At 48.6% G+C, this 25,073-nt stretch overlaps 2 protein-coding genes across 5 annotated transcripts in view; one reads left to right on the forward strand and one right to left on the reverse strand.

Annotated features, from left to right (window-relative positions):
• The first annotated feature begins 246 nt into the window (after positions 1 to 246).
• Agmat (agmatinase) lies at positions 247 to 19,409 on the forward strand. Of its 3 annotated transcripts, none has more exons than XM_047540057.1 (7): positions 247 to 630; positions 2,126 to 2,328; positions 4,435 to 4,483; positions 5,724 to 5,919; positions 6,497 to 6,676; positions 8,174 to 8,258; positions 19,110 to 19,409. In XM_047540057.1, the coding sequence occupies exons 1-7, from the start codon at positions 326 to 328 to the stop codon at positions 19,268 to 19,270; spliced, it is 1,179 nt and encodes a 392-aa protein (XP_047396013.1). In that variant the 5' UTR covers positions 247 to 325; the 3' UTR covers positions 19,271 to 19,409. The 3 variants fall into 3 exon arrangements, with proteins under 3 accessions (XP_047396013.1, XP_047396032.1, XP_047396022.1); XM_047540076.1 differs by lacking the exon at positions 19,110 to 19,409 and adding an exon at positions 10,719 to 11,277 and having other exon boundaries at positions 248 to 630; XM_047540066.1 differs by lacking the exon at positions 19,110 to 19,409 and adding an exon at positions 10,004 to 10,687 and having other exon boundaries at positions 252 to 630.
• Positions 10,908 to 25,073, reverse strand: part of Dnajc16 (DnaJ heat shock protein family (Hsp40) member C16) — a 36,772-nt gene continuing 22,606 nt past the window's right edge. For both annotated transcript variants that reach the window (XM_047540046.1, XM_047540035.1), the window contains 8 exons: positions 22,043 to 22,173; positions 19,928 to 20,111; positions 18,851 to 19,033; positions 18,634 to 18,710; positions 17,347 to 17,427; positions 16,982 to 17,080; positions 15,196 to 15,366; positions 10,908 to 14,459 (listed from right to left, as the gene is read on the reverse strand). In XM_047540046.1, coding sequence (XP_047396002.1) covers positions 14,060 to 14,459; positions 15,196 to 15,366; positions 16,982 to 17,080; positions 17,347 to 17,427; positions 18,634 to 18,710; positions 18,851 to 19,033; positions 19,928 to 20,111; positions 22,043 to 22,173 — 1,326 coding nt within the window. In that variant the 3' untranslated portion in view covers positions 10,908 to 14,059. The remainder of the gene's footprint in view (positions 14,460 to 15,195; positions 15,367 to 16,981; positions 17,081 to 17,346; positions 17,428 to 18,633; positions 18,711 to 18,850; positions 19,034 to 19,927; positions 20,112 to 22,042; positions 22,174 to 25,073) is intronic.

Consider the following 25,073-nt stretch of genomic DNA (forward strand, 5'->3'; position numbering starts at 1 on the left):
AAGAAAGACCTCTTTCCTTGAAATCTTTTGGGCTTTAAAGATGTTACGCTGGACAGGAGAAGAGCTTGCCAGAGGCCAGGTGCAGGGGGAAGCAAGGTGCACCTGGGGCAGGATCAGTGGGCTGGAGCTGGGAGCCCTGCCTGGCTCTGTTTACCAAAGGAGCCAGAGGCTGAAGTTCAGATGGAGTTGGGGGCAGAGATGCTGGTCCCCAAGGCCCCTCCCCCGCCTTTGATCCCCAGGGCGCCCTGCCCTTTGAGCCCGGGCGTCTCCGGGCCTGCCACTCTCGCCTTGTTGGCTAGTGGGACTTCTGGTGCACACCGGTCCCATGGCCTCGCGGGCTCGGGAGCGGGCGAGCGACATGCTGCGTCTGCTGACATCCTGCGGCACCCTGGGCCTGGGGTCCAGCGCGCGCGCGCGACCTGCCACCGGGCTCTGCCTCCCGGGGCGCAGCCCCCGCCGCCCGGCCTCCGATGTCCCCCGGAACCACCCTCCTAGCTCCGAGTTCGTGGCCCGGTCTGTGGGCATCTGCTCCATGATGCGCCTGCCGGTGCAGACCTCACCCGAGGGGCTGGACGCTGCCTTCGTTGGGGTGCCCCTGGACATTGGCACCTCCAACCGGCCCGGTGCGAGGTAAGGCCCCAAGCGTCAGGGCTGGGGACACGTGGCTGGGCTGCTTATGGAACATGGAAGGCGCGTGGACAGACACCTCCGCTCACCCCGGGTAGGTTAGAAGCTGGTGGCCGGCTCCAAAATGGTTTGAGCGACCTTCCATTCCCCTCCTTCCTCTACAAGCAATCCACGGGCTCAGCAGGTGGTTGGAGGGCTGGTCATCTCGGCGTCCTCCATTGGTCAGGAAGGGGTCCTGGCGCCCCATCCTGGGACCTTGCGCATGTCTTCTCCTCTCTCGACCTGTTATACAGTGGCTGGTGGCATTTTATTGGAGAATAGAAACTGACTGTCCCTCCCCCAAATCTCTAGGTATCACCAGCCTGGAAACAAAACAAAACAAAAAGAAACTCGTATTAAGGAAATTTTCTCAGGATCAAATTAGAGAAAGTAAAATCCATTTTCCTAATGATTGAGCATCAGCAGTTTCTAATTCAGTTCTTCAGATCTAACTGTATCGGTCTGAATAGTTAAAGCCTTATTTTATTTATTTAGGTACTAGGGATTGAACCCAGGGGCACTTTACCACTGAGTTACATCCCCAGCCCTTCTTAATTGTTTAGTTATTATTATCATTATGTTTTTTTAATTTTTGAAATAATCTTGCTAAATTGCCAAGGCTGGTTTTGAACTTGTGATCCATCTGCCTCATTCCCTTGGGTCACTGGGATTACAGGTGTGGACCACAGGCCCAGCTCCAAAGCCATCATTTATTAAATGTCTATTAAATGTAAGGCACTTTGCATAGATTACCTCATTTAATTCTTAGAATGGCAATGTGAAGTAAATACCATTATTCTGTGGATTTGGAAACTGAGACTCAGGGAGATTAAAGTATTATCTGATATCATTTAATAAATGGTGATGAGTGGGCCTCTAACTCTGCCCTTGTTTATTTGCAGTAGCTAGAGGTGCTCTACCACTGAGATACATCTCCATCCCTTTTACCTTTTTTTTTTTGAGACAGGGTCTTGTTAGATTGCCTAGGCTGACCTTGGACTTGCAATCCTCCTACCTCAGCCTCCCAAATTGCTGGGATTAAAGGTGTGTGTCACCATGCCCAGCAAATCTATGCCTTTAAATCTCTTCAACCTAGGGCTGGGAGATAGAGAGCTTACTTAGCATGCCCAAGGCCCTGTGTTTGATTCCCAGTACTACAGAAAAGGAGAAAAAATATGTATCCCCTAGGTCGGTGGTTCTCAGTGGGGGTGGTTTTGCACCCAGGGGACATCTGGCAATGCCTAGAGGGATTTTGCTTGTCACAACTCAGGGGAGGAAGTGCTACTAACATCTAGTGGGTACAGGCCAGAGAAACTGGTAAACATCTCACAAGGCAAAAACCCACAGAAGAGACTCATGGTCCCCAAAGGTCAGTGACATGAGACTGCAAAGCACTGGCCTAGGCAGAGAGAGCCTTCGTACCTTGGCGTGTGGCTGAGAGGTGATTCTTTTCCTCCAGATTTGGACCTCGTCGTATCCGGGAAGAATCTGTGATGCTGCGGACTGTCAACCCTAGCACCGGGGCCCTGCCCTTCCAGTGCCTCACAGTAGCAGACCTGGGCGATGTGAATGTCAATCTTTACAACCTTCAGGACAGCTGCCGGCTAATTCGAGAAGCCTATCAGAAAATCGTAGCTTCTGGTTGTGTTCCTCTGACCTTGGGTAAGCGTCTGTCTGCAGGGCGAGTGTAATTCTCTGGGCTCATTTATCATTGGCTCCTGTACGGCTCCTTCTCCGAGGGCAGCCACGGCCAAGATGGCAACAGTGGGAAAGGGGACATTCTAATTCATTTATTTCACTCCCTGGGGACAGGATCCTGAAAATTTTGGAGGAGCATGGCTGATAGGGCTGGTAGCCTAGGGGGAGGCCAGAGAGGTACCTGGGTGTAGAATTTGAAGGGTGCCAAAAAAGTCAGCAGTCAAAATCAACCCAGCAGGATAAGTATCACTGATTTTTACCACTGGCTCCAGCATGACTGAGAACAGCATGGTTACTGATCTCATCTTTATTTTTATATTCTGTTCATCACAGATTTTTTTTTTTTTTTTTTTTTTTTTGCTTTTTATTGATTTATTTTTTAGTTAGGGATGGACTGAGGACCTTGCCAATGCGAGGCAAGCAAGCAGTCTACCACTGAGCTCTATCTGCAGCCCTGCACTGATTTTGATTTTCGACAGTACTGTTCAGCCTGGCCTGGTGGTGCACACTTATAATTTGGGAGGCTTGAGGCAGGAGGATTGCATGTTTGAGGCCAGCCTCAGCAATTTAATGAGACCCTTTCTCAAAATTAAAAATAAAGACTGGGGGTGTAGCTCAGTGGTAGAGCACCCCTGGTTTCAATCCTCAGTGTAAAAACAAAGAAACAAGCAAACAAACAAACAAACAAATCTATGTTAAAAGAGGATTGCTCTTGGTTACTAAGTGCTCTGGTTTCCTTTAAATGTCAGACTCCAGCTATGTCTCACCATCCCAGGCCTGGGGAAGGCTGCCCGTAGAGGCTCCCTGTGACTTTCCAAGGATTTCAAAGACATCGTTCATAATTACAGAGGGGAGAAATGCAAAGGTCAGGATCCTCATCAATCCATCAGTCCATAGGGTCACTTTCCCCTCACCCTCCTCCACTCTCACTTCTTTCTTCTCTGATTTGCAAATAGTTAAAACGATACAGAACTTTTTCTAAATATGCCAATTGAATTTTGCCAAATGGGAGCTCCTAGCCTGCCCAGCATGGTGATAGAGAGAGTGGCTTCTAGGTGGATGGTTTGAAGTCTCAGCTCAACACCTCTCACTAGCTGTGTTACCGTATACTCTGCTTGGTGTTTCATTTCCTCTGTAAAATGGGCATAATAATAACGCCTACCCCATTGTATTGTGGAAGGAGTATATAATGAATGGGGCATATAAAATGCCCCTCATAGCTGGGCATAATGTGCATACCTGTAATCTCAGCGACTCAGAAGGCTGAGGCAGGAGGGTTGGAAGTTTGAGGACAGCTTCAGCAATTTAGCGAGGCCCTAAGTCACTTAGTCAGACTCTGTCTCAAAATAAAAAGGCTGTGGATGTGGCTCAGTGGTAGAGCACTTGCCTAGCATGTAAGAGGTTGTAGGCTCGACCTCTAATACCACAAATGAATAAATAAAATGCTCAGAATCATGCCTGGCTTATTTTAAGTTTCAATAAATGTTAGCTGTTGATTACTAATAATTATGATAGTAAATAAGGTGGGGAGGAAAGATGGTGGACTGAGACAGACATCATTACCCTATGCACATGTGTGATTACAGGAATGGTGTGAATCTACATTGTGTACAACCATAGAAACAAAGTTGTACCCCATTTGTTGTACAATGAATCAAAATGCCATCTGTAAAAATAAAAAATTAAAAGAATAATTATCAATGGTAATACTTTCCTAGGCCTGCACCACCCAAAAGGGTAGCCATTAGCCACATGTTAAGTTAAAATTAAATAAAATATGCAGTTCCTCAGCCACCATATTGGCTGGTACAGACAGAACTTTTCCATCATCACAGGAAGTTCTCTTGGACAGTGTTCTTGGGAATTACTTGTAAGCCTTAATTCATCTAATTTTCTCTTTTCAGTGACACTGAAATCTCAGGCATCCCTCGACTGACCAAGATCGCTCTTTGGCTGTGTTTACAGATCTCTAGTTCAGTTGAAAGGGTGGCAGAATTTGGTAAACTCAGGATTGTTGCACGTGATGATCTTATTCATGTTCCAAACGTTTCTCCATTTTACTCTTTGCAGGTGGAGATCACACAATCACGTATCCCATATTGCAAGCACTGGCAAAAAAGTAAGTCCCAAATGGCTTGGCCAAGTCAGGTTTCAAGATTCAGGAGCTAAGGAGCAGTGGTTTGCTGTTAGGTGGTATTGGGTGTCTGCTGTGGGCTCAAGTTATTGGGGGTGACAGGAAATTCCCAACTGACTGACTTCTGGGATCAAAATGAAGGCTGTGCTCCAGGTGTCTCTGTCAGTCACGAGCTGGAAGCCAAGACGACTTATTATTAACACTCAGACCCCTCCCTTGCCCCAGATCCGCTCTGGTATGCGCGCTCTGCATTCTCAACGGGCCTGTTTTGGGAAGACGAGCCCCTGGTGAAATACACAACCCCAGTTAACTTCGGGTTCTGTTTTGCTTCAAGGGTCAAATATGAACTATGACGAGCACAGAGTGAAGGGTCCCTGTTTGCTCCCACAAGGGCCCCGTTCCCGGGCAGTGGTTTTCAGGAACAAAGTCTACCAGGGACTGACCAGCGTGGGCAACTTAGTTGGAGGAAGAGACAGAAGGGCTGAGACTGTGGGTGGCAGCTCCAGAATTAGCTCTGGGGAAGGGCACACGGGCAGCTTTGCGGTTGGAGGTAGGTGGAGAGAGATCTTGTCTCCAAGCTGCACCTGCCTCCCACTGATTTGGGTTGCACCTTCATTTGGGGTGACCCCCAGGGGTTGCTGGCGTTCTGGAGAAGAGCCGGTCGCAGCTCCTTGTTGGTGCCACAGTTGGAAAATGCGTGGCTCTGGTTGGTCTAGCCTGCAGCTGAGCTCACTGTTGTCCTCCCTGTCCCCTTTATAATTTTGGTACTGGAGGTTGAAACCAGAGTGGTTACCATTGGACCACATCCCCAGCCTTTTTACTTTTTCATTTTCAATCAGGGTCTCGCTGACTTACTTAGGGTCTCACTAAGTGGCCAAGGCTGGCCTTGAACTTGCAGTCCCCCTGCCCCGCCTCTGCAGTTGCTCGGATTACAACTGGCACCCTGCCTAGCCCCCCCAGACCTCTCTAAGTGCCTCAGTCCCTGGTGGGAGACACTGGGTGGCAGCTTAATCGCTGTCTCTTTCTGTTCAGCTTCTGTCTCTGTTTACTGCTGCTCGGAGATGCTAAGTGATCTGAAGACAGAAACTGGTTGGCAGGCAGGCGGTTGATGCCAAGTCTCTCCTCTGTGGCCCTGAACTGTGGCACCAAGTCTTGGTGACCTTAAGGGTGGCTGTGCTGGGCCCCACAGGGATGCTTGGCCTCTGAGCTGCCCCGTTGTCCTCAGACATGGCCCCGTGGGGCTGCTGCATGTGGATGCCCACCTGGACACAGCCGACAAGGCCCTGGGGGAGAAGCTCTACCACGGGACACCCTTCCGGCGGTGTGTGGAAGAGGGGCTCCTGGATTGTAAGCGGGTGGTGCAGATTGGCATCCGGGGCTCTTCCATGACCTTGGATCCCTACAGATACAACAGGAACCAGGTGACAGACTGAATGCCTGACAGCCCTGCTCCCTGCTCTCCATTGCCTACCATGTGGCCACAGTGGGTCCAAACCAGGGCTTTGCCAATCAGGTTCAGAAGGTGGGGACAAAAGGCTGATTTGCTTCAAGAGGGTCATGTGGCAAAGAGGAGTGAGGATGTAAACAAGGCAGAGGAGGCCTGTTTGGGGGCTGGGGAGGCCAGAGGAAACCAACCAACCTGTCAGAAAAGAGGGGAGGGGTTCTAACCCAAGGCAGGGACCTTACTTACTACTAGGTAGAATGGCTCTGGGACAACACAGGATAAGATCCAAGTGGGAAGGCCCCACCCCTTGCTGTTAGGGCATGCCAAGGCCAGTGTCCTGAACAGAACCATCCAGAAGGGGCTCATGTGAGCAGCCAAGCTTCTCCCTGCCCACTGCCTGCTGCTCAGCTTTGACCCTGCTCCCTTCCCTCCTCGCCTGTCAAGTGGGGACAGCAGTTCCTCCACATGGAGACTGAGGGTCAGATGTGACATGTCCATGAAGAACTGAGCATGGAGCTGACCTTGACCTCCAGCTCTTCCATGGCTCCCTTCAGGGCTTCCGGGTGGTCTTGGCTGAAGACTGCTGGATGAAGTCGCTGGTTCCTCTGATGGCGGAGGTCAGGCAGCAGGTGGGAGGCAAACCGCTCTACATCAGCTTTGATATTGACGCCTTGGATCCTGCCTATGCCCCGGGGACAGGGACACCTGAAATTGCTGGTCTCACCCCTAGTCAGGTAAGGAGGCGCCCCCAGGGAAGATTCCTGGGCATGGAGAGACTTGACACCCCATTCTCCTAGGACTTGTAGTCTTTAGTAACCAGGAGAGGGTCTTACGGTCGCTGGAATTGAACCCAGGGACACTTTGCCACTGAGCCACATCCCTCGTCCTTTTTATTTTTTGAGACTGGGCCTCACTAAGTTGCACAGGCTGGCCTTGAAATTGCCGCCCTCCTGCCTCCACCTCCCAAGTAGGAGGGATTCCAGGTGTGCACCGCTGCACCCTGGCCATGGTGCTCTTGGAATTCAGCAGGCGGAGGGGTGGCTGAAGTGAAACCCTCACTCTGCGGATCCTCCTTCTGGGCTTCCTGCCTGCAGGATGGAACCCTCTCCACAGCCAGCTTCCTACCCGCCCTCCCTTGTCCTCTCCTTGGGCCACATCTCACTACCTGGGTTTCCCAGCATGCCGTCCCTCCACTCTTTCCCTGGGCCTGGGACGCTCTTCCTCTCCTCCCGAGCTTGGCCGAGGCCTAGGAATGTTCCCACATTTCCCCCCACTGTTCTATCGTTTAATTTTGAGGAATATTATCCTAAACCAAAAACATTACTAATAAAATCATAGGTCTGGGCTGGGGTTGTGGCTCAGTGGCAGAGCGCGTGCCTAACGTGTGAGGCCCTAGGTTCAATTCTCAGCACCGCATATAAATAAATGAATAAAACAGAGGTCTATCAACATCTAAAAAAAATTTTAAAAATTTTCAAAAAAGTTTTTTAGAATGTCCAATATTTTAAAATGTCTTCTGTAACATTCCACTCAGAAGATTGAAAACCACGAAGTTCTTCTCAGAGGACGAGTGCAAGCAGAAGGAGATATTGCATGGCCGTACTGCATAGCTCGGTCCTCAGTTTCCCCCTAGATCCTTTTCATTTTTTGTGGACCTGGGGATTGAACCCAGGGCACTCTACCATTGAGCTACCTGCTCAGCCCTTTTCATCTGGAGACAGTTCTAACTAAAATTGCCCACCACGACCTAACACTTGTGATCCTCCTGTCTCAGCCTTCCAAGTAGCTGGGATTACAGGTGTGCACCACTGTGCCCAGCCCAAGACGCTAGGTGACTTTTCAGTAGCTGCCACGTAATGTTCTGTGAGCTCTCTTGTCGATGTGAGTGGTAAAATGTTTCCCCCTTTCGGAAGCCTTGTCCCTCCTCTCCAAGCTGGTACTTGTGCTTTTTCTATTCTGGGCTTGCTTTTCTCGAAGCCCTTCATACATGACACTGAACAGATTGGCCTGTCTCCATCATCACTGTGAATTGCTCAGGAGCAGGGACTGTGCACTAGTTATTTTTATCTCTGGGAGGCCCACTGGTGTGGCTGCAGTTGAAAAATGTTTATCAAGGGAAGCAGGAATTCTGAGGGTGGGCCTGTGTCAGGAGCAACCCACGGAATCCTCACCAGTCGTTTTTCATCGTTAATGGTTACTAGTGTGGACAACTTGGTTTTAATCTTGGACAGGCTCTGGAGATCATCCGGGGCTGTCAGGGCCTGAACGTCGTGGGCTGTGATCTTGTGGAAGTCTCTCCGCTGTACGATCTCTCTGGTGAGTAAGCAGAAAGACTGATCCGTGGGCAGCTGGTGGTTTATGTTTTATTTGGCATGGGGGATTGAACCCAGGGATGCGCTACCACTGAGCTGCATTCCCTCACCCCCCACCTTTTTAAAATTTTTTTTGAGAAAAATGAAAAGGTTTATTGCTTTGCTAGCAAAGGAGAAACACAGGGGACTCCTGTCCTAGAGGCTGTGATTCTGCCCATCAGCAGGAACAAGGGCCTTTTAAAGAGGTGACTCAAAGGCTACACTCTGCACATTCTCTGTTGAAGGTGACATTTGCTTGTTAAATTGAGAGACAGTCATTTCTGAGATCTTCTGGGACCGTCCCCAAAGACTGGATTCCTTTGTTCCTATGGTGGGTGTGTACTCCAGAACACAAATCTGCCGAAAACGGGGAAGAAAGGTGATCCTGTTTCCTCTGAGATTAGGGAGGAGCAGGAAGAGGAAGAGAAAGAAACGTGTCCATTTTAAGACTAAGTTGCAGTGGTAGAGGAGCAAGGGCTACATTCAAAGTGGACTACTGAAAAATTTCCCCACTGTCTGTGTCTACATTCCATTTTTATGGAAAAATGGACGATGACATATCCAAGCTGCTTCCTGCTGAAAGAGGGCGAAGTTGGGAGAAGTAACCCAGAGTCCTTGTTCTCTACCAGGTGGGGCACCTCACCACCTGTTTGAGACAGGGTCTCATTAAATTGCCCAGGCTGGCCTTGAATTTATGAACCTTCTGCCTCTGCCTCCCAAGTAGCTGAGATTAGAGGTGTGAACCACCACCTCTGGCTGGTAGTTTGAATTTGATTAATCTAGTTAACAGTAGAAAATAGATAGGACTCCCTGTATAACTTGGAGAATCTGCTGAATGTGTCTGACAGGGAAGAAAATATAAACATGAGCATTAACCCCAAGAGAACCCGGAGGTGTCCAGGTGTTAATCGTTTACCCACTGGTCGGTAGACGATGGAATGGCACGATTCTATCCTCCTTTGATAAGTTTTTTTCTTTTTTTTGGTGGTGCTGGGGATCAAACATCAGGGCCTCACGCTTGCCAGGCAAATGCTTTACCACTGAGCCACATCCCTGGCCCTGAAAAGTAAATTCTTTTTTTTTTTTTTTTTTTTTTTTGCGGTGCTGGGGATTGAACCCAGGGCCTTGTGCTTGCGAGAAAAGTAAATTCTTAAAGTTTAGTGGTTCTTCTCCCAGGTGCCGGGGATTAGAACCCGGGTCCGTGCACACGCTCGGCGAGCGCTCTCCAGGATGAGCTATTCGCCCACTAAAAGTAAATTCTTAAAGCATAATGTTTACATACAGTGAGATGTTGGCTAGTTAAGATTTTCAAAGCAGGTGCCATCCTAATAAATTTAATTTCTTGTCATTTTCTCTTTTGGTGCTGGGGATTAAACTCAGGTCCTCGTGTGTGCAAGGCATGTGCTGTACCACTGAGCTACATGGGCCAGTAATTTTGATTTGGAAAAGCTTACAGAGTTAGGTCTGTTAGGCTCAGAGAGTAGATATAATAAATATAGTCCATGCCATTATTATGCATTTTTCTTTGGGGGAAAAGGATGTCAATGTAAACCAAGAACTGTCTGAATTTTCAAATACTACTTCCATGTGTTGCTTGAGGGGTGCAGAGTGCCAAGGGAAGCCTGCTCAGGGCGGGCTGGGGGGATGGGCAGCAGGGAGGGTGGCCTGTGCCCCGCTCACCTGGCTTTCACTCTTCCGACTTTGTCCTAGGGAACACGGCCCTCCTGGCAGCTAACCTGCTGTTTGAGATGCTGTGTGTTCTCCCCAAAGTGACAACTGCCTGAACCTTGTCTCTTCAAGACAAAACTGACGGGCGTGGTTGACAACTTCTCAGGAACTTATGAGCAAGCAGTCTGAGTACTGAAAAGTGTACGCCAGTAAAGCTTCCTGCTCAGTGTCATGGTGGCTGTAAAACAAGGACATTCAGAATTCTAACCCAAACGCATTTCTAAGGGTCTGAATCAACCTTAAAAACTGAAGTACTTAACACTACTTAGATTTTTTTTTTTTTTTTTTTTTTTGATGAAAGATGGAGGAGGAGGAGGGGAAGTGGATGGAGAATTTCACTCAAGGTGAATTCTCAATCTAAAAATGATGGAATGAATAAAAAAATTACAAAATAATATTGTACAAATATTCCACATTTTATACCATCTTCCTTTAAATAGCGCTCCTCTGAGCAGCTTAAGGCTGCTTCTTGGCTTATTTATATACAGTGCTGGTGACTGAACTCAGGGCTTTGCTTGTGCCAGGCCAGTGCTCTAGCACGGAGCCACGTTCCCAGCTACAGCATCTTGGTTTTAGGCCCACTGAAACATAAATATTTGAAGAAAATCAACATGCAGATCCTAATAAAGAAATGTCCTCAGAAGCCCAGGTAACATGGGCTGAGCCCTTGATGGATATTCTTCTCCTCTCTCTACAGGACTCAGTTTTGCATTATTTACTCTAAGCTGATGCATCCTACTTGGTAGTAGTTCCTGAAATCTGTAGCTAAGCTGTGCTGATCATACGCATGTGCTGAGAGGCGAGTTCAAGTTCGTTGATACTGCGTCAGGGATCAGATGATCATCTGGCAGTTCAAGAGCTACCCACAGTCATCACACATTAAAATAGTTTATTTGTTTCCAATCTGTAATATTCTTAAAACAAAATAACATCAGCTTCAGTGCCTGTTCACAATACAAAAAAACAGAACTAAAACAAAAACAAAGAAAAAAACAAAACAAAACCCGGAAAACCCTAAAACATAAAAAAGACACAATTTGCCAAATAAGTTATTTGTTCCTAAGGGTATCAAAAGTGCAAAATAGTCACCTTCTTCTTGGATCTGTCTCCCAAGGACCATCATCTTTATGAACAAACTCAACAGGTTCAGCAGCTGCCACACTGTATGTGTTTTCAAGAGACATGTCAGATACATGAACATGAACTACACTGGATGCTTTGCACGTTTCTTTTCTTTATTTTGCAGTGCTGGGATTGTAGGCAGGTGCTGTACCACCGAGCCACACCACAGCCCCTGCATCAGCTATTTAGGAATTCTAGATTAAAGGAAAACAAACCCAAAGGAAACAGGCTGGGTGTTCCCTTCCAATTCCTATTCCCAAACAAAGCAAATCACTTAACAGTAGTTCCCATGTCCTGGTACACAAGGAAAACACTTAGCACTAATGGCAGCAGCAAACTGATTAGGATAAGTAAAAGGCTAGCAGGTGAAGAGGCTGTGAATTAGGAGTTTGACCTATTTGAAAACCACAACCCAGCTCTCTTGGGAGACCAGGATGTCTTCCAGGTAGGGCAGCCCTGCTGGCTGAGATGGCAGGGCCAACAACCTCAGTGTTAGACCAATACCTGAGCAATAAGAAAAGCATCTCGGAGATGGGTGTGTTCTAAAGACTTGTTTCAGGCTAGTTTTCATTCCTTCTACCAAATGTGATGCAGTCTGTACAGACCAGACACACCCACCTCGTAGAACATCAGTGTTGATATTCGAAGATGAGGGCATGAAACCCAGACTGGGTTCTGTGATTACATACATCAGAATGAGACGTGGTGGCACTGGCTGAATGTGACAATGGCTTATACATTTGACACAAAATAAAATTCATGGAAACAACATTCAGGAGGAAAGGCTTGCATGGTTAAGGATAAAGTTCAATCTAAAATAAAAGCTCCCTAATATCCTCTTGGGAACACATCTACTGGCTCCTAACAGAGCTGCAGAATTTTTGGACTGAAACATTTGCCAGGAATATTGTCCATTCCATCCCCATTTTTCTTTCCTAGTGCAAATGGAAGGTGCAGCGGTCTGTAGGTGCTCTTCATTTTAATGGTACAAAAAGAAAAAATCTGGGGAGTTTTTGGTTTTCAGAAAGTAACGTCAGAATTTTCATTAGTACCAGGAATTAAAAGTAAAAATCTACCACTGAACCAAAACACTACTCACATGAGCAACAAGGCCATAAAAAAATCCAGAAAACGACAGGGCGTGGTGGTGCACACCTGTAATCCCAGCAGCTCAGGAGCCTGAGGCAGGAGGATTGAAGAGTTCAAAGCCAGCCTCAGCAATTTCGTGAGGTCCTGTCTCAAAATAAAAAGGGCTGGGGATGTGGCTCAGTGGTAAAGTGTCCCTGGGTTCAATCCCTAGTATCAAAACAAAACCAAACCCCAGAAAATAATTTTGAGGCCTGGTGTATTAAAGAGCTAAAGAATTCCTTGGGCCAGGTGCCATGAGATACGGATTCCAGAGTAAGCATCCACTTCCAAAGGATCGTGTGGAAGAATGAAGCCTGGCAGTGATTTCTTTATTTTAAAATAAAGCTATATATAGACTGACTCCATGAAACTATGAATTCCTGGGCTCATATAATTTATTATTTACCACTGTAGCTCAATGTTTAAATTACTCAGGATCCAAGTGGCTTAGTGTAAAGCAGTTATGAGTAAAGAAACACTAACTTAGTAAATGACCCGTCCCTGATCTTGCCCTTCACTCTACAAAAGGGCATTTGCTTTGACAGAAAGACCACTCCTGGAAGTTGCCCAAGTCCCCTGGTGGTCTGGCCCTAAAATCAAAGAGCACGCCCTCGAGGGGCCCAGAGCCCCTGCAGAGTGCGTGGCAAACCCGGAGCTGACGACGGGCCAGGCCCTGACCCAGCGGAGCGGGGCGAGTGGAACAGCCGAGCCGAGACACCGAAGCACAGCCAGAGGCGGGAGGCAGGCTGCTTGTGAAATGGGTCTGGAGTCCATCTCGGCCCGCCTGTCACAGAAGACGACTTGAAGACATGGCATTTTTTGGGTAACAATGTTCAAAATACAACTGTCGAGGGTTTAAGGTCCTTGATACAAAGACGTGTCCTGCGTGTCACTAGAGGATGCCAAGGGAGTGAAGAGCTTCCTCCCGACTCTGGCAGGCAGGGTAATTTGTTGTCAGTGTGACATCTACTGGCTTTATAGCAGCTATCTACGTTCAGAGAACAAGATCACAGTTATGGCTCCCACTACCCATACCCTAAACGCGACAGGCAGAAAGGCGTCTGAGAAGGTACAGGTCAACGGCTCAAAGTCACTTCCGAGCTCCCGCTGGGCAGACTCCTCTCCGGGCTCCGGGGCCACTGCTCACCAAGGCCCCTGCCCTTCGCTGCCCAGACCTCCCTTCCCCTGGCTGGGGAGGAAAACCAAACTCCTATGCAGAGACCCCACCAGACCCTTTCCTTTCAAAGCCCCGCCTGGCAAAGTGCCATGGGACACCCCCAGACACACTCCTCGCTACCGACTCCCAGAACCGCCGCTGCTGTGAGACTGCTTGGCACCAGGCCTCGTGGGCAGGTGGGGAGCATGCGCCTCGGCGGAAGCTCAGCAGGGCCGCGGGGGCCTGAGGGTGTGCGGGGGCAAGTGAGCGGACTCGGGGCCAGGCTCCTGAGGTTCTGTCTGGGTGCCGCTGTTTCTCAGTGAGGGGCCAGGAAGGGCAGGTGGTGTGAGCCCGGGACAGGGACAACAAAGAAGAGGGAACGAGCAGTCTGGTTAAACAGTGCGGCATTCAACTGAAGACAAAAAACCCAGGGGGAAGTATTTTGATCTAGAGAATTCAAACCTGCAGTGTCTCACTCCTAGGTGAGAACAGGAAGGAGGAGAGTCTTCCAGCCATGGTTCTAGAAGAGTCATCTAAAATCTATACTGTGTCCGTTGTGATTGTTTGAGTCCTGAAAAATACCTGTTCCTGGGCGTGTTAAAAGTCGGAGGAGTTCACACCTTTTTGAAGCCTCAGTCTAGCTCGGGCCAGGACGGGATGTAGAACCTCTGCAGGGACCCTTCCAACAGGCGCTCCATCCACAGGGACAACTTGCTCAGCTTCCCCTTGATGGGCCGGGGTCCCAGGCCACAGGAGGGTCTCCCCCGAGACTCGCCCAGGGGGAGGGAGGGGTCAAGGTCACCGCAGGACCCCAGGGCCTCCTCCTCTTCCACTGTTTTTTGGGGCTTGAAGAGGCAGAAGTATTTCTTGTGGCCATTCAGGGCCAGGACATAGCCCGTATAGTCCCGCTCCAGGAAGTGCTTGTCATACTGGTTTGGGATTGGGGCTGCATCTTGAGCAAATTCTAGTAAGTATTCCAGCCACTCTCTGTGTTTGTCCAGACTCAGGAAGGAGAAGTGCAGGCAGCTGGTGCTGTGGGAGGAACAGGAGGACTCAGGGCGCGGCCGACACTCAGTCACGGGCAAGGACACCCCAGTCAGACTGGAGAGGACAGGAAAAGCCGGGGTCCAGACACAGGAAGGAGGACTTCTGTGGAGCCCGAGGGCCTGTGACAGCCGCACAGCTCCACTGACCCACCCCCAGCCCTTGCTGGCTCAGTGACCGGCAGGGACAGCCAGTTTTCTGAGGGGTCAGGGAGCAGCACTGATTTCAACTCTGTTCAAAACAGATCGTGGAAATCAAGCGGGGAGAGAGGCCCCCGCATGGCCTCTCTTGAAGAGAGGTGGGGCTGGGAGGGGCGCCAAGACCTCACCGCAGGGATTGGGCCCGCAGCCACGGAGGAGAGGGTGCAGCCGTCCCAGGGCCCTCACCCGGAGGACCACCCTTCTTCCTCCTCTCTCCCCTTGCCTTCCACACCCACCAGACTCCTTGAAAGAGGTGGAAACTGACAACCCCTCAGGGGACATGGAAACTGAGGACTCGACCCTTTCGCACCTGCCCACCAAAAGTGTCTCACAGACTCCTCCCGGATGTGGCCCTGCTAAGCCCCATGCAACACAGGCCCTGTTGTAGCCAGTAGCCACTTTCCTCTTAAAAACGTGCCCCTCTGCTGCTTCACAAAGCACGGCTGGTCCGTGGAGCTCTCGCTCCGACTCTTTCTTTCCGGGCCCCCTCTCCTTTGCTTTCGCTCCTCCCACCGTGCACTTACCCAGTGAACGAGTAGACCTCCAGAGCAAATTTCTGCAGCAGGCTGGTCTTGGTGGAATTGGACAGGATGAGGACCACGTTCATGTGGCCCGGCCTCAGGCGTACCAAGTTGCTGGTGTACGTTACGTCTGTGAGTTCCGTGACCTCCACGAAGCCTTTTTTAGGAATCTTGCTGTGGGCAAATATGGAGAAAGTAAGATTTACCAGGACAGCTGATGCCACTACTTTGAAACAGAACAAGTGGAGTGATGTGCTGTGTTTTTTTTTTTTTTTTTTTTTGGGGGTACCAGGGAATGAACCCGGGGTGCTTAACTACTGAGCCACACCCCAGCCCCCTTTTTCCAGTTTTTCTTTTGAGACAGGGTCTCACCGAGTTGCTTAGGGCCTCACTTAAGTGCTGAGGCTGGCTTTGAACTTGCGATCCTCCTGCCTCAGCCTCCTGAGCTGCTGGGATTACAGGCGTGCGCCACTGTGACTGACTGACAGGCTGGGTTCTAACAATGTTTCATGATGACGCTGACTCGCTGGTGGGACAAGCCCCTGCTGCGGTAGGCAGCCCTGGGCCACAGCAGCCCTTCTCCGGAGGCTGAGGGACAGCACTAAGGGGGCAGCCACTGGTCTGCTTTGTTGCAGAGACCCAGGTCCCTCAGTGTTGGTGGTGTGCTCCTGACAGAGCAGTCATCAACAGTCACGAACCACGGCGACATGCCACGCTGCTTCTGGGTCGTCTGCCACCTTCTTGGTAGTGAGTGTGTGTTCTGCAGTGCTGGGGATGGAACCCCAGGCCTCCCATGTGCTAGGCAAGCACCCTACCACTGAGCTACATCCGTGGTCCTCTTTACATTTTGAGACAGGGTCATGCTAAGTTGCTTAGGTCCTTACTAGGTTGCTGTGGCTGGCCTCAAACCTGTGATCCTCCTGCCTCAGCCTCCTCAATGACTGGGATTGCAGGTGTGCGCCACTGTACCTGGCCTGACGTGCTTTTTCACTTCCCACCTTCGTTATTAAATCTGAGCCTGAGAAAGCAAAGTCCCAGGGCAGACAGTAAGTAGGTCCTGCATCCAGATGCCTAGTAGGGCTTAGTGACACTGGCCAGCACGTGCCTTTCCCTGGATAGGTTGAGTGTCCTCTGTCTGAAATGCTTGGGACACAAGCACATTTGGGACACAAAAAGCATTTCAGATTTTTCCACGTTTTAAAATATTTCCATACTTATAATGAGACGCCTGGGGCTAGCACCAAAATCTACTTTTTTTTTTTTTTTTTTTGTGGTACTAGGGATTGAACCTAGAGGTGCTTTACTTCTGAGTTACATCCCCAGTCCTTTATAATTTTTATTTTGAGACAGGGTTTCACTAAGTTGCTGAAGTTGGCCTTGAGCTTGGGACCCTCCTGCCTCAGCCTCCCAGGTAGTTGGGATTACAGGTGTGCACCACTGTGCCTAGTTACACCCAAATCCAAACACAGAATTAATTTATGTTTTGTGTACACCTTATACACATAGCCCAGAGGTAACTTCACGCTATGTGTTTGGTGTACTGGCATTTTGACTGTGACTCCTCATATGGATCAGGTGTGGAACTTTCTACTTGTGGTGTTAAGTTGGGGCTAAAAAAATTCAGACTGTGGAATGTTCCCGATTCTGGGTCTTGCACTGGGGCGCTCAACCTGTCTTCCCATCTCACACCCGGGCGTGAAGCCAGCTCCGCTACACACTGCGCATCCTGACACTGCTCGGTGGTCTGCGGGGCGGGTGCCGAGGGCGGCGGAGGTGGCGCGAGAGAAACCTGCTGCTGTCCTTGGTGAAGCTCGGCTCGGCCTTCCCGACCTTCTCGGGGACTTCCTCTTTATCTGGCGGGTGGGACTCTCGCTCGTCATTTGAGTCACTAAAGAATGAAAAGGGGTATTGTGTGCATGAATGAATTGTAGGAACGACTCCCAACATTATGCATAACTACAACGCACCAGTAATAAATATGGGGAGAAACGATGAAAAGGAAATTTTTTTTTTTTTTTTTTGCGGTGCCGGGGATTGAACCCAGGGCCTTGGGCTTGCGAGGCAGGCACTCTACCAGCTGAGCTATGCCCCCAGCCCGAAAAGGCATTTTTATGAAAAAAGAGCACACAAGTTGTGAGCAGCCTCCACACTCACCTGAAGGCCTGGACGATGACAGTGCCGAAGAGGATGAAGAGGGCAGAGAAGATGAGGGACAGGAGGGGCATCATCTCCCGCCTGGAACCAAGAGCACGGCTGGGTCAGTGCCCGCTGGCTGGGCTCGAGTGTCCTCTCAGTTCTCAGGAGAAACCCACCCAACCAGGGGCTGTCGTTCCAGAGTAGGGGGGAGGTGGTCCTGAGTCCCGGCTCAGACGGCCTGTTCCGAGGTCTGACTGGTGACTCAGTCCCACAGGCTGTGCTTAGGAAACTCTGGAAACGACAGGCTAATAAAGGATTTAAGTTGTAAACATGGAATACCTTTCTGATGCTGAGGTACCAATGATTAAGAGTCTGTGGCATGCTCTCAGTTTTATTGTGTGTGTGTGTGCGTGCGCGTGTGTGTGAACAGAATAATCCAAATGTGGTCAAGGTGGGGCAGGGAGGGGATGAAGGCTTTTCGAGATCCCTCCAGGGCTGCTGCTCTAAAACTCCATCTGCTCACACACCCACCAAAGGCCTGCCACCTTTCAGGGCCATGCTGAGTATCAGGAATCAGAAGCATGAATTCAGTGGCTCTGTCCTTCTGGAGAAAAGGGCACAACTTCCTAAGTCATGGAGGGGCAGGGTGGGACGTCCCATCTGCGCCCACTCCGCTGCTCCATCTGTCCACGTGCACAGTGGCCTCCATGGGCCAGGCCTGTGCTGAGCACCAGAGGCCCCAGGAGGCAGCTCTGCTCTCTGGCAGGGCAGTGGGTGATCCCAACCCTCGGGAAGGGTGATCAGCAAATTAAAAAAAAAAACTGAAGTCGCCGACATAAAGCAGGGGAATAGTTGTAAACGTTCTTCCACCTGCTATAGCAAGGGTGCCCTGAAATCAAAGTAGGCCGGGTGTGGTGGTGCACCCCGTGATCCCAGAGACTCAGCAGGCTGAGGCAACTTAGCGAGACCCTGTCTCAAAATAAAATGAGAGGGCTGGGGTTGTGGCTCAGTGGTAGAGCAGTTGCTTAGCATGTATGAGGCACTGGGTTCAAGTCTCAGCACCACAGATAAATAGATGAATAAATAAAGATCTATCAACATCTAAAAAAAGAAAAAATAAAATAAAATGAGAAAGACTTTGGATGTAGCTCAGTGGTATAGTGCCCCTGGGTGCAGTCCACAGTTCTGCAACTAAAAAAAAAAAAAAATAATAATTCAAGGGAAGATGAGCTCTTTCAAAAAAAAAAAAAATGGGTGACCCTGGTGTCAGCAGAGGAAGGGCACCGACCCCAGCATCGTTCCTACCAGTTGCTATGGAATATGCTGTCCCAGCAGTCAGCCAGGTAGTCGGATGCAGAGTACAGCCACCGGAGGAGAAAGAACTGTTGAGAGAAAACGGACACGGTCAGGATGGACCAGAGGAGGGTCCCCCACCACAGCCCTGAGCTGTTGGGACACTCTGCTCTTAGCAGGACTTAGTCACCGGCCCTGGCAGCCCACCCTCCCCGGTGATGACGCTCACGGGAGCAAGTTCGTCCATCAAGTCGGGAAGCACAGCCTCAGAGGACAGAAGAGCTGGATCCTTCCGCAGTTGGTCGAGATGACTCAAAAGAACGAATTTGTCACTCTCACTCCCAGTCCAGGGGTCTCCCAGGGTTTTATACACCACCCTTCCTGCTGTGTTACGTCTCTCTAAAATAGACACCTGGGAGAAAAGGAAAGAAAAGCCTTCAGAAGTCTCACAAGCTTCATAAGTTACAGTTGTTTGTTTTTATTTGCAGGGAGGATGGCAAAAGTCTTAAGAAGTCATCAACAGGCTCGAAAAAGCACAAATGTTGAAGAATCTAAAATACTTGCAAGAGATCGATTGAAACCTTTCTCACAAAAGGAGTCATTGTTTTTTGAGATGGGTGTCTCCTTAGGCTGCCCAGGCTGGCTGTGAACTCCGAGGTGCACGCCAACCTCCGAGCTCAGTCTCTCTTAAGAATTGTTTGCATGGTGAATTTTCAAAGCTTTTGTCAAAAGTTAAAGCTCCCCCCCACAATTAACTTTGTTCTATAATTTTAATAAAGGAGACCTTAGTTTTTAAGAAAAAATGTCCATGATTATCAATATGAGGACAAAGTCAGAGAAGATTTTTTTTTTGTAGTGCAAGGGATGGAACCCAGGGCCTCCCTCACACTAGGTAAGTGCTAGCCGCCCCTCCAAGAGAAGAACTTCATGCTTCTGGAGGAGAGGGAAAAAGGAGACACCATTAAGATGACGTGAAAGAGGCGGAAGGAGGGGGATCTCCAGGGATCTCCAGGTGTGTAAGCCTGGCACCTTGGATCCTGCGAGATCAGACCTGGGAAGCCTGCTGAGGTGGGCCGAGGCACCTCAGTGTTCACTCATAGGACAGGTGCTTTCTGTGGAGGCCGGAGGCTGACCTCTAGGAAGTGAAATGGCCACGTGGAAGACTGCTGTCAGAGTAGCCTTTCGAAACAGGCCCTGCAAGTCTCTAGATTTATGGAATCGAATTCAGCGTCCCCCAGAAAGAAGGAAACAGAATCAAGGGCAGCGCTTGCGGAGGGGCCGGGTGGGGAGGGAGTGCACAGCTCACCGCTGACTTCCCCTGAAACGCCTCGCCGTCTGGCAGCAGCGTGCTGGCAAACTCCTGCTGCCGCCCACTGTGGACGTGCACAAACCGCACAGTGTCCTGCGTGTTTGCCAGGGCAAAGGACAGGAAGGCCTCGAAGGGTCTGCTCAACTTGGGAGCCTCGGCGGTCAGCAGGACCACACAGTACCTGCACAAGAACGAGAGAGAAGACCATAACCCATTCCTGGGCAGGGCCAGAACCTGCAGTCCGTGGTGGAGGGTAGGAGGAGGGGCCTGCTTTACAGGTGTACACAGTTTAGAGTGTACTCAGGAGAGCTGCCACCTCTTTTTTAAACTTAACTTTATTTTTGTGGTACTGGGGATTGAAAGTGGTATGCTCCACCACTGAGCTACATCCTGGTCCTTTTTGTTCTCTATACTGAGACGGGGCCTTGCTAGGTTGCCCAGGGTGGACTTGAACTGGTAACTCTTCTGCCTCAGTCTCCCAAGGAGCCGGGATCACAGGCTCACATCGCCGTGCCCAGCCTGAGAGCTGACATCTCCGAGAAGAGAGTTTCAAGTCTGTAATGACCTGTTCCTTTTCCAGACCGATCATGTTCTGCCCAAATCTGACTCCATGACATCTAGGAATTTCTTTTAGGCAATGGTGACTCCATCCTTCATGCCGAAGGTCCTTTCAGGGAAGCCATCTGTCCTAGTTCTATTACCAAGGGTTAGACTAGTTGAATCGATCTTAGGACAGAACTTTTGCAAGGTTCCGTGTAAGCCTAGTCGTTGATTCTCCCGAACAGTGACTGAGACCTGCTACACGCCAGGTAAGACAGACGACTTCCTGCCCCAGAGCTCATGTTCCAGTGGGGAGGACAGACAACACACAAACAGCGGGAACAAGTTAACAACCAGCGCACTGGGAAAAATGAGGAGAAAGGGATCCAGAGAGGCGTAGGTCATAGATTGGTGAGGGAAATGGCACCTGAGAGGGTAACATTCATGCCGAGGCCTGGGGGAAGTGTGCCAAGAGAGGAAAGGAGGCCAGACATCCCAGGCACAGAGAACCACAGCACGGAGACCCCAAGGTGGAGAGCGATGGGACTGGATTTGGGTTTTTAAGATCACTGACTGGTGTGTGGACAACTGGCTGGAGGGGAGGACAGAAGGGGAGCAGAGACTAGGCAGGAGGCCACCATGGGAGACGCTGGTGCCTGCCGCAGGGTGGCCACGGTAGAGCAGTCAGGAGCGTGTGAGTTTGGATAAATTGTATGTAAACAGCAATCCTTATAGTTCAGGACACGCTTTTTAAAAATCCAATTAATGTCTTTTTTTTTTTTTTTTTTTTTTTTTTTACTTTTTTCTTTTAGACTATAAAGGAGTTGGAAAAGTCTGAAAAAACAGGGGAATTATTTATTTATTTATTTATTTTTACGGTGCTGGGGATTGAATCCAGGGCCTTGTGCTTGCAAGGCAAGCACTCTACCAACTGAGCTATTTCCCCAGCCCTGGAATTTTTTATTTTAAACAATATTTTCAAATAATATGATCAAAGGTATCTAGATACCTTCTACAGATGAAATAACCCTAAATTTAAAATCCTACTGATTCATCAATCTCAAAAAGGTGTAAGAGACATTTCCCTGCATTTCCAGACTTTTTAGATTTTCTAGAATCTGGAATGTGATTATATTCTAATACAATCTGTGATATTCTAATCACATTCCACATTCTTTACTGGAATCACTGGCTGATTACTATAGCATTCCCTCTGCCCCCACCTTCCCCATGACTTAACTGTTGTCCAGACCTCCAGAGACCCACCCTGCATGGCATGCTGTAGTAGGGAGAGTGACTGTCATTCTCATGCTTCACTAAGGGACCCTGCCTCCCCGACACCTGCTAATGTAGGCTCGTCTCTCAGGTTCCAGCTAAGGTGTTCGATCTCGGCATGCTCTGCCCCCAAGGCCAGGCTGGCATGACTCCAAATTTGGTCCTAAGGTACCCTGGATAAATACACCCAGCATCCCAGCTGCTAATTAACAGCGAAGACTAGATCCTGTCACCGGATGGGTGCTTGGTTTCCCTGCAGTAAATGCAAATGACCAGTGAAGCCTCAGCCTCCCTTACTTCCTCTGTCGGTGAGACCGTTTCACCGGGCAGAGCTCATGGAACAACTTCTGGCTGGTGAGCCTGGTGGCCAACAGGTACTTGTTCTGGGTGATGAAGTCTTCGATGACCTGCTTCTTCAGACCTCGAGCCTGGGGGGGAAACAAGAAGCAAGTGGGTTCAGTTTTCTCACTGCAAGCAGGCTTTATTCACGAGCCTAATATGAACACAGTGACCTGGCTAACGTAATAAAACCAAGGAAGGACGGACCTGTTTGAGCAAATGAATGCGGTGACCTAGAGCAACCGTGCAGGGTGGGAGGAATGATGTCGCCCTTCAGGTCAAAGGAAAAGTCAAGAGCTCTTGCACAGAGAACTTCTGTATATTGTTTCGTGCTGACAATTTAGTCAGTCACTTTGAATTTTAGGCAAATATATTTCCATTCAGGATCTGTAGCAAGCTGGACAATTACAAATGAACTCCCAAGTAACAATATTATTTCACATAAAAGACAGACCATGCCTGCACACCTGTAATCCCAGCTTGGCAGGTTGAGGCAGGAGGATCTCAAGTTCAAAGCCAGCCTCAGCAACTTAGCAAGGCCCTAAGCAACTCAGTGAAACTCTGTCTCGAAATAAAAACAAAAAGGGTTGGGGATGTGGCTCAGTGGCTAAGTGCTCCTGGGTTGGATCCCTGATACCAAAAAAAAAAAAAAAAAAAAAAAAAAATCATATGAGGACTGTTTTATACATTTCAAAGGACTGAAATCATAGCAGGTTCACTGAACACAATGTGATTAACTAAACCTTAATAGAAGACTCGGGTGTGTTCAGGGTGGTATGCACAGAATAAAACTTCAAATGAATATAAGTCAGAAATGCAAGCATCTATTTTTATGTTTGGAAATTAAGAAACACACTTTGAATAAGCCATTGACCTAAGAAGCAGGCTATCAGATATTAGAATATGTTTAGCATTTGAACAACCAAGAAAAATACTATTTATCAAAATTACTACTTGGGAGGTTGAGGCAGGAAGATGGCTTGAGCCCAGGAGTTCAAAGTCAGTGCAGGATCTAACAAATGTGAAACAAAGCATAAGAAAGAATCCACAGCATTCATGGTAAAGCTCAGTCACTAAGGAATGGAGGGTACTTCTTTTCTATTTTTTGGTACCGGGGATTGAACTCAGGGGCACTGGACCACTGAGTCACATCCCCAGTCCTATTTTTTATTTTATTTAGAGACAGGGTCTCACTGAGTTGCTTAGCGCTTTGCTTTTGCTGAGGCTGGCTTTGAACTCTTGGTTCTCCTGCAGCCTCCTAAGTCACTGGGATTACAGGCACACGCCACTGCACTTGGACAGAGGGAACTTCTTGAATCTGATAAAGGCATCCCTGAAAAGCCCTCTGAAAAGTACTCATTGGCGGGGCTGGGGAGATAGCTCAGTCAGTAGAGTGCTTGCCTTGTAAGCACAAGGCCCTGGGTTTGATCCCCAGCACCTAAAAAAAAAAAAAAAAAAGTACTCACTGGGGAACAGCCGAAAGCCCTCCCTCAGCTTTGAGCTCAAACAAGGACACCCCTCCTGTCGTTCCACTTCTCCCCTAGAGCTCAGCGGAAGGCAGAGGTGGAAAAGAAAGAAAATGGGTGGAAGCAGCAGCAAAGTGTCACTCATCTCAGATGGTAGCTGTGTACTCAGTAAACCCCAAAGATGACACAGATCAATTACGGAAACCAGAAGAGTTTGGCAAGGGTGATGGATGATGCAGACTCAATATTTAAAAATCAACTGTATGCTTTATGCCAGCAAACAGAAAATGGAATAAAAAAGATTCCTTTCTAGTAGTATGAAAATGAGGTGCCTAGAAATAAGCTGAGAAAAAAATTTCTTTAGAAGGAAAATTACAACACCTTATGGAGACATACACAAACTACCTAAGCAAATAGAACAGTCATCATGTTTGCAGGCTGGAAGGCTCAGATTTGTAAAGGCGTCTAACTGATTAAAAGAATCAGTACAAACTCCCCAAACTGATTCTGTCCAAACTGATTTAAAGAATCAGTACACTCTCAAAACCCCAGATTATTTTTTTTTTGCTTTGTTTGTTTTGACATAACTCAATGGATAGAATTTTAAAAATATATATCTAAAAGTACAAAGGACTAAAAATAGCCAAGATACTTTTGAAAGATAAAAAAAAAAAAAAACCCAAAAAACCTCCCCCAGATGCCAAAACAAAGTGAGAGGATATGATTCTCAAATCTACTTCCACATTTGTCCTGCCTCTGACCAGAATGTTTTTTTTTGTGTGTGAGAGATATTAAACCAGGGAAACTATCACTAAGCTACATCCCCAGTTCTTTCTAAAATTTCATAACTTTTTTGTTTTGGGGGCATTGGGGATTGAACCTCAGGTGCTCTATCACTGAGCCACATCTCCAGCACTTTCTAGTTTATTTTTAGACAGGGTCTTGCTGAGTTGCCAAGGCTGGCCTTGAACTTGTGATCCTCCTGCCTCAACCTCTAGGGTCACTGGGATTACAGGTGTGCAAAGCTTATTTGACTCAAATCCCGCCATGGATGTGAGGGCAATCTGGCTGCAACATCTGCCATCCCACCAACGGTCAGGGCTGAAACTCCACTCACCACAAATAACACAGCTGGAAAAGGGAGGGTTGTTTTTGGGTAACTGTGGCTATTCTTTGCTACATCAAAACTCAATAAATAGTAGTTTCTTAAGGGTGAGTTGCTGTGTTGATACAATAAACTCTGGATAGTTTAGATTCATCAGTTACCTTTTGCTTAGAATGGATATTTTTTCATCTTCTAGTTTGTAACCCATGATTCTGAAATATCGTGAGCTGGCCATTTGGAACATTCATTCACTGACCTTCAGTACTGGCTGACATGGTTAATTATACCTCCTGAAAAAATCAATTTCATCAGGAAGTGTCGAGGAGTTGCCAACAGGTCAATGAAAATTTTTTGAACTTCTAATTTTCTCGGAAGTCTGAATTTCATCACTGGCAACAGACACCATCAGCTGTTTTCT

The sequence above is a fragment of the Sciurus carolinensis genome, chromosome 1, assembly GCF_902686445.1.
Source record: "Sciurus carolinensis chromosome 1, mSciCar1.2, whole genome shotgun sequence".
NCBI classification, from domain to species: Eukaryota; Metazoa; Chordata; class Mammalia; order Rodentia; family Sciuridae; genus Sciurus; species Sciurus carolinensis.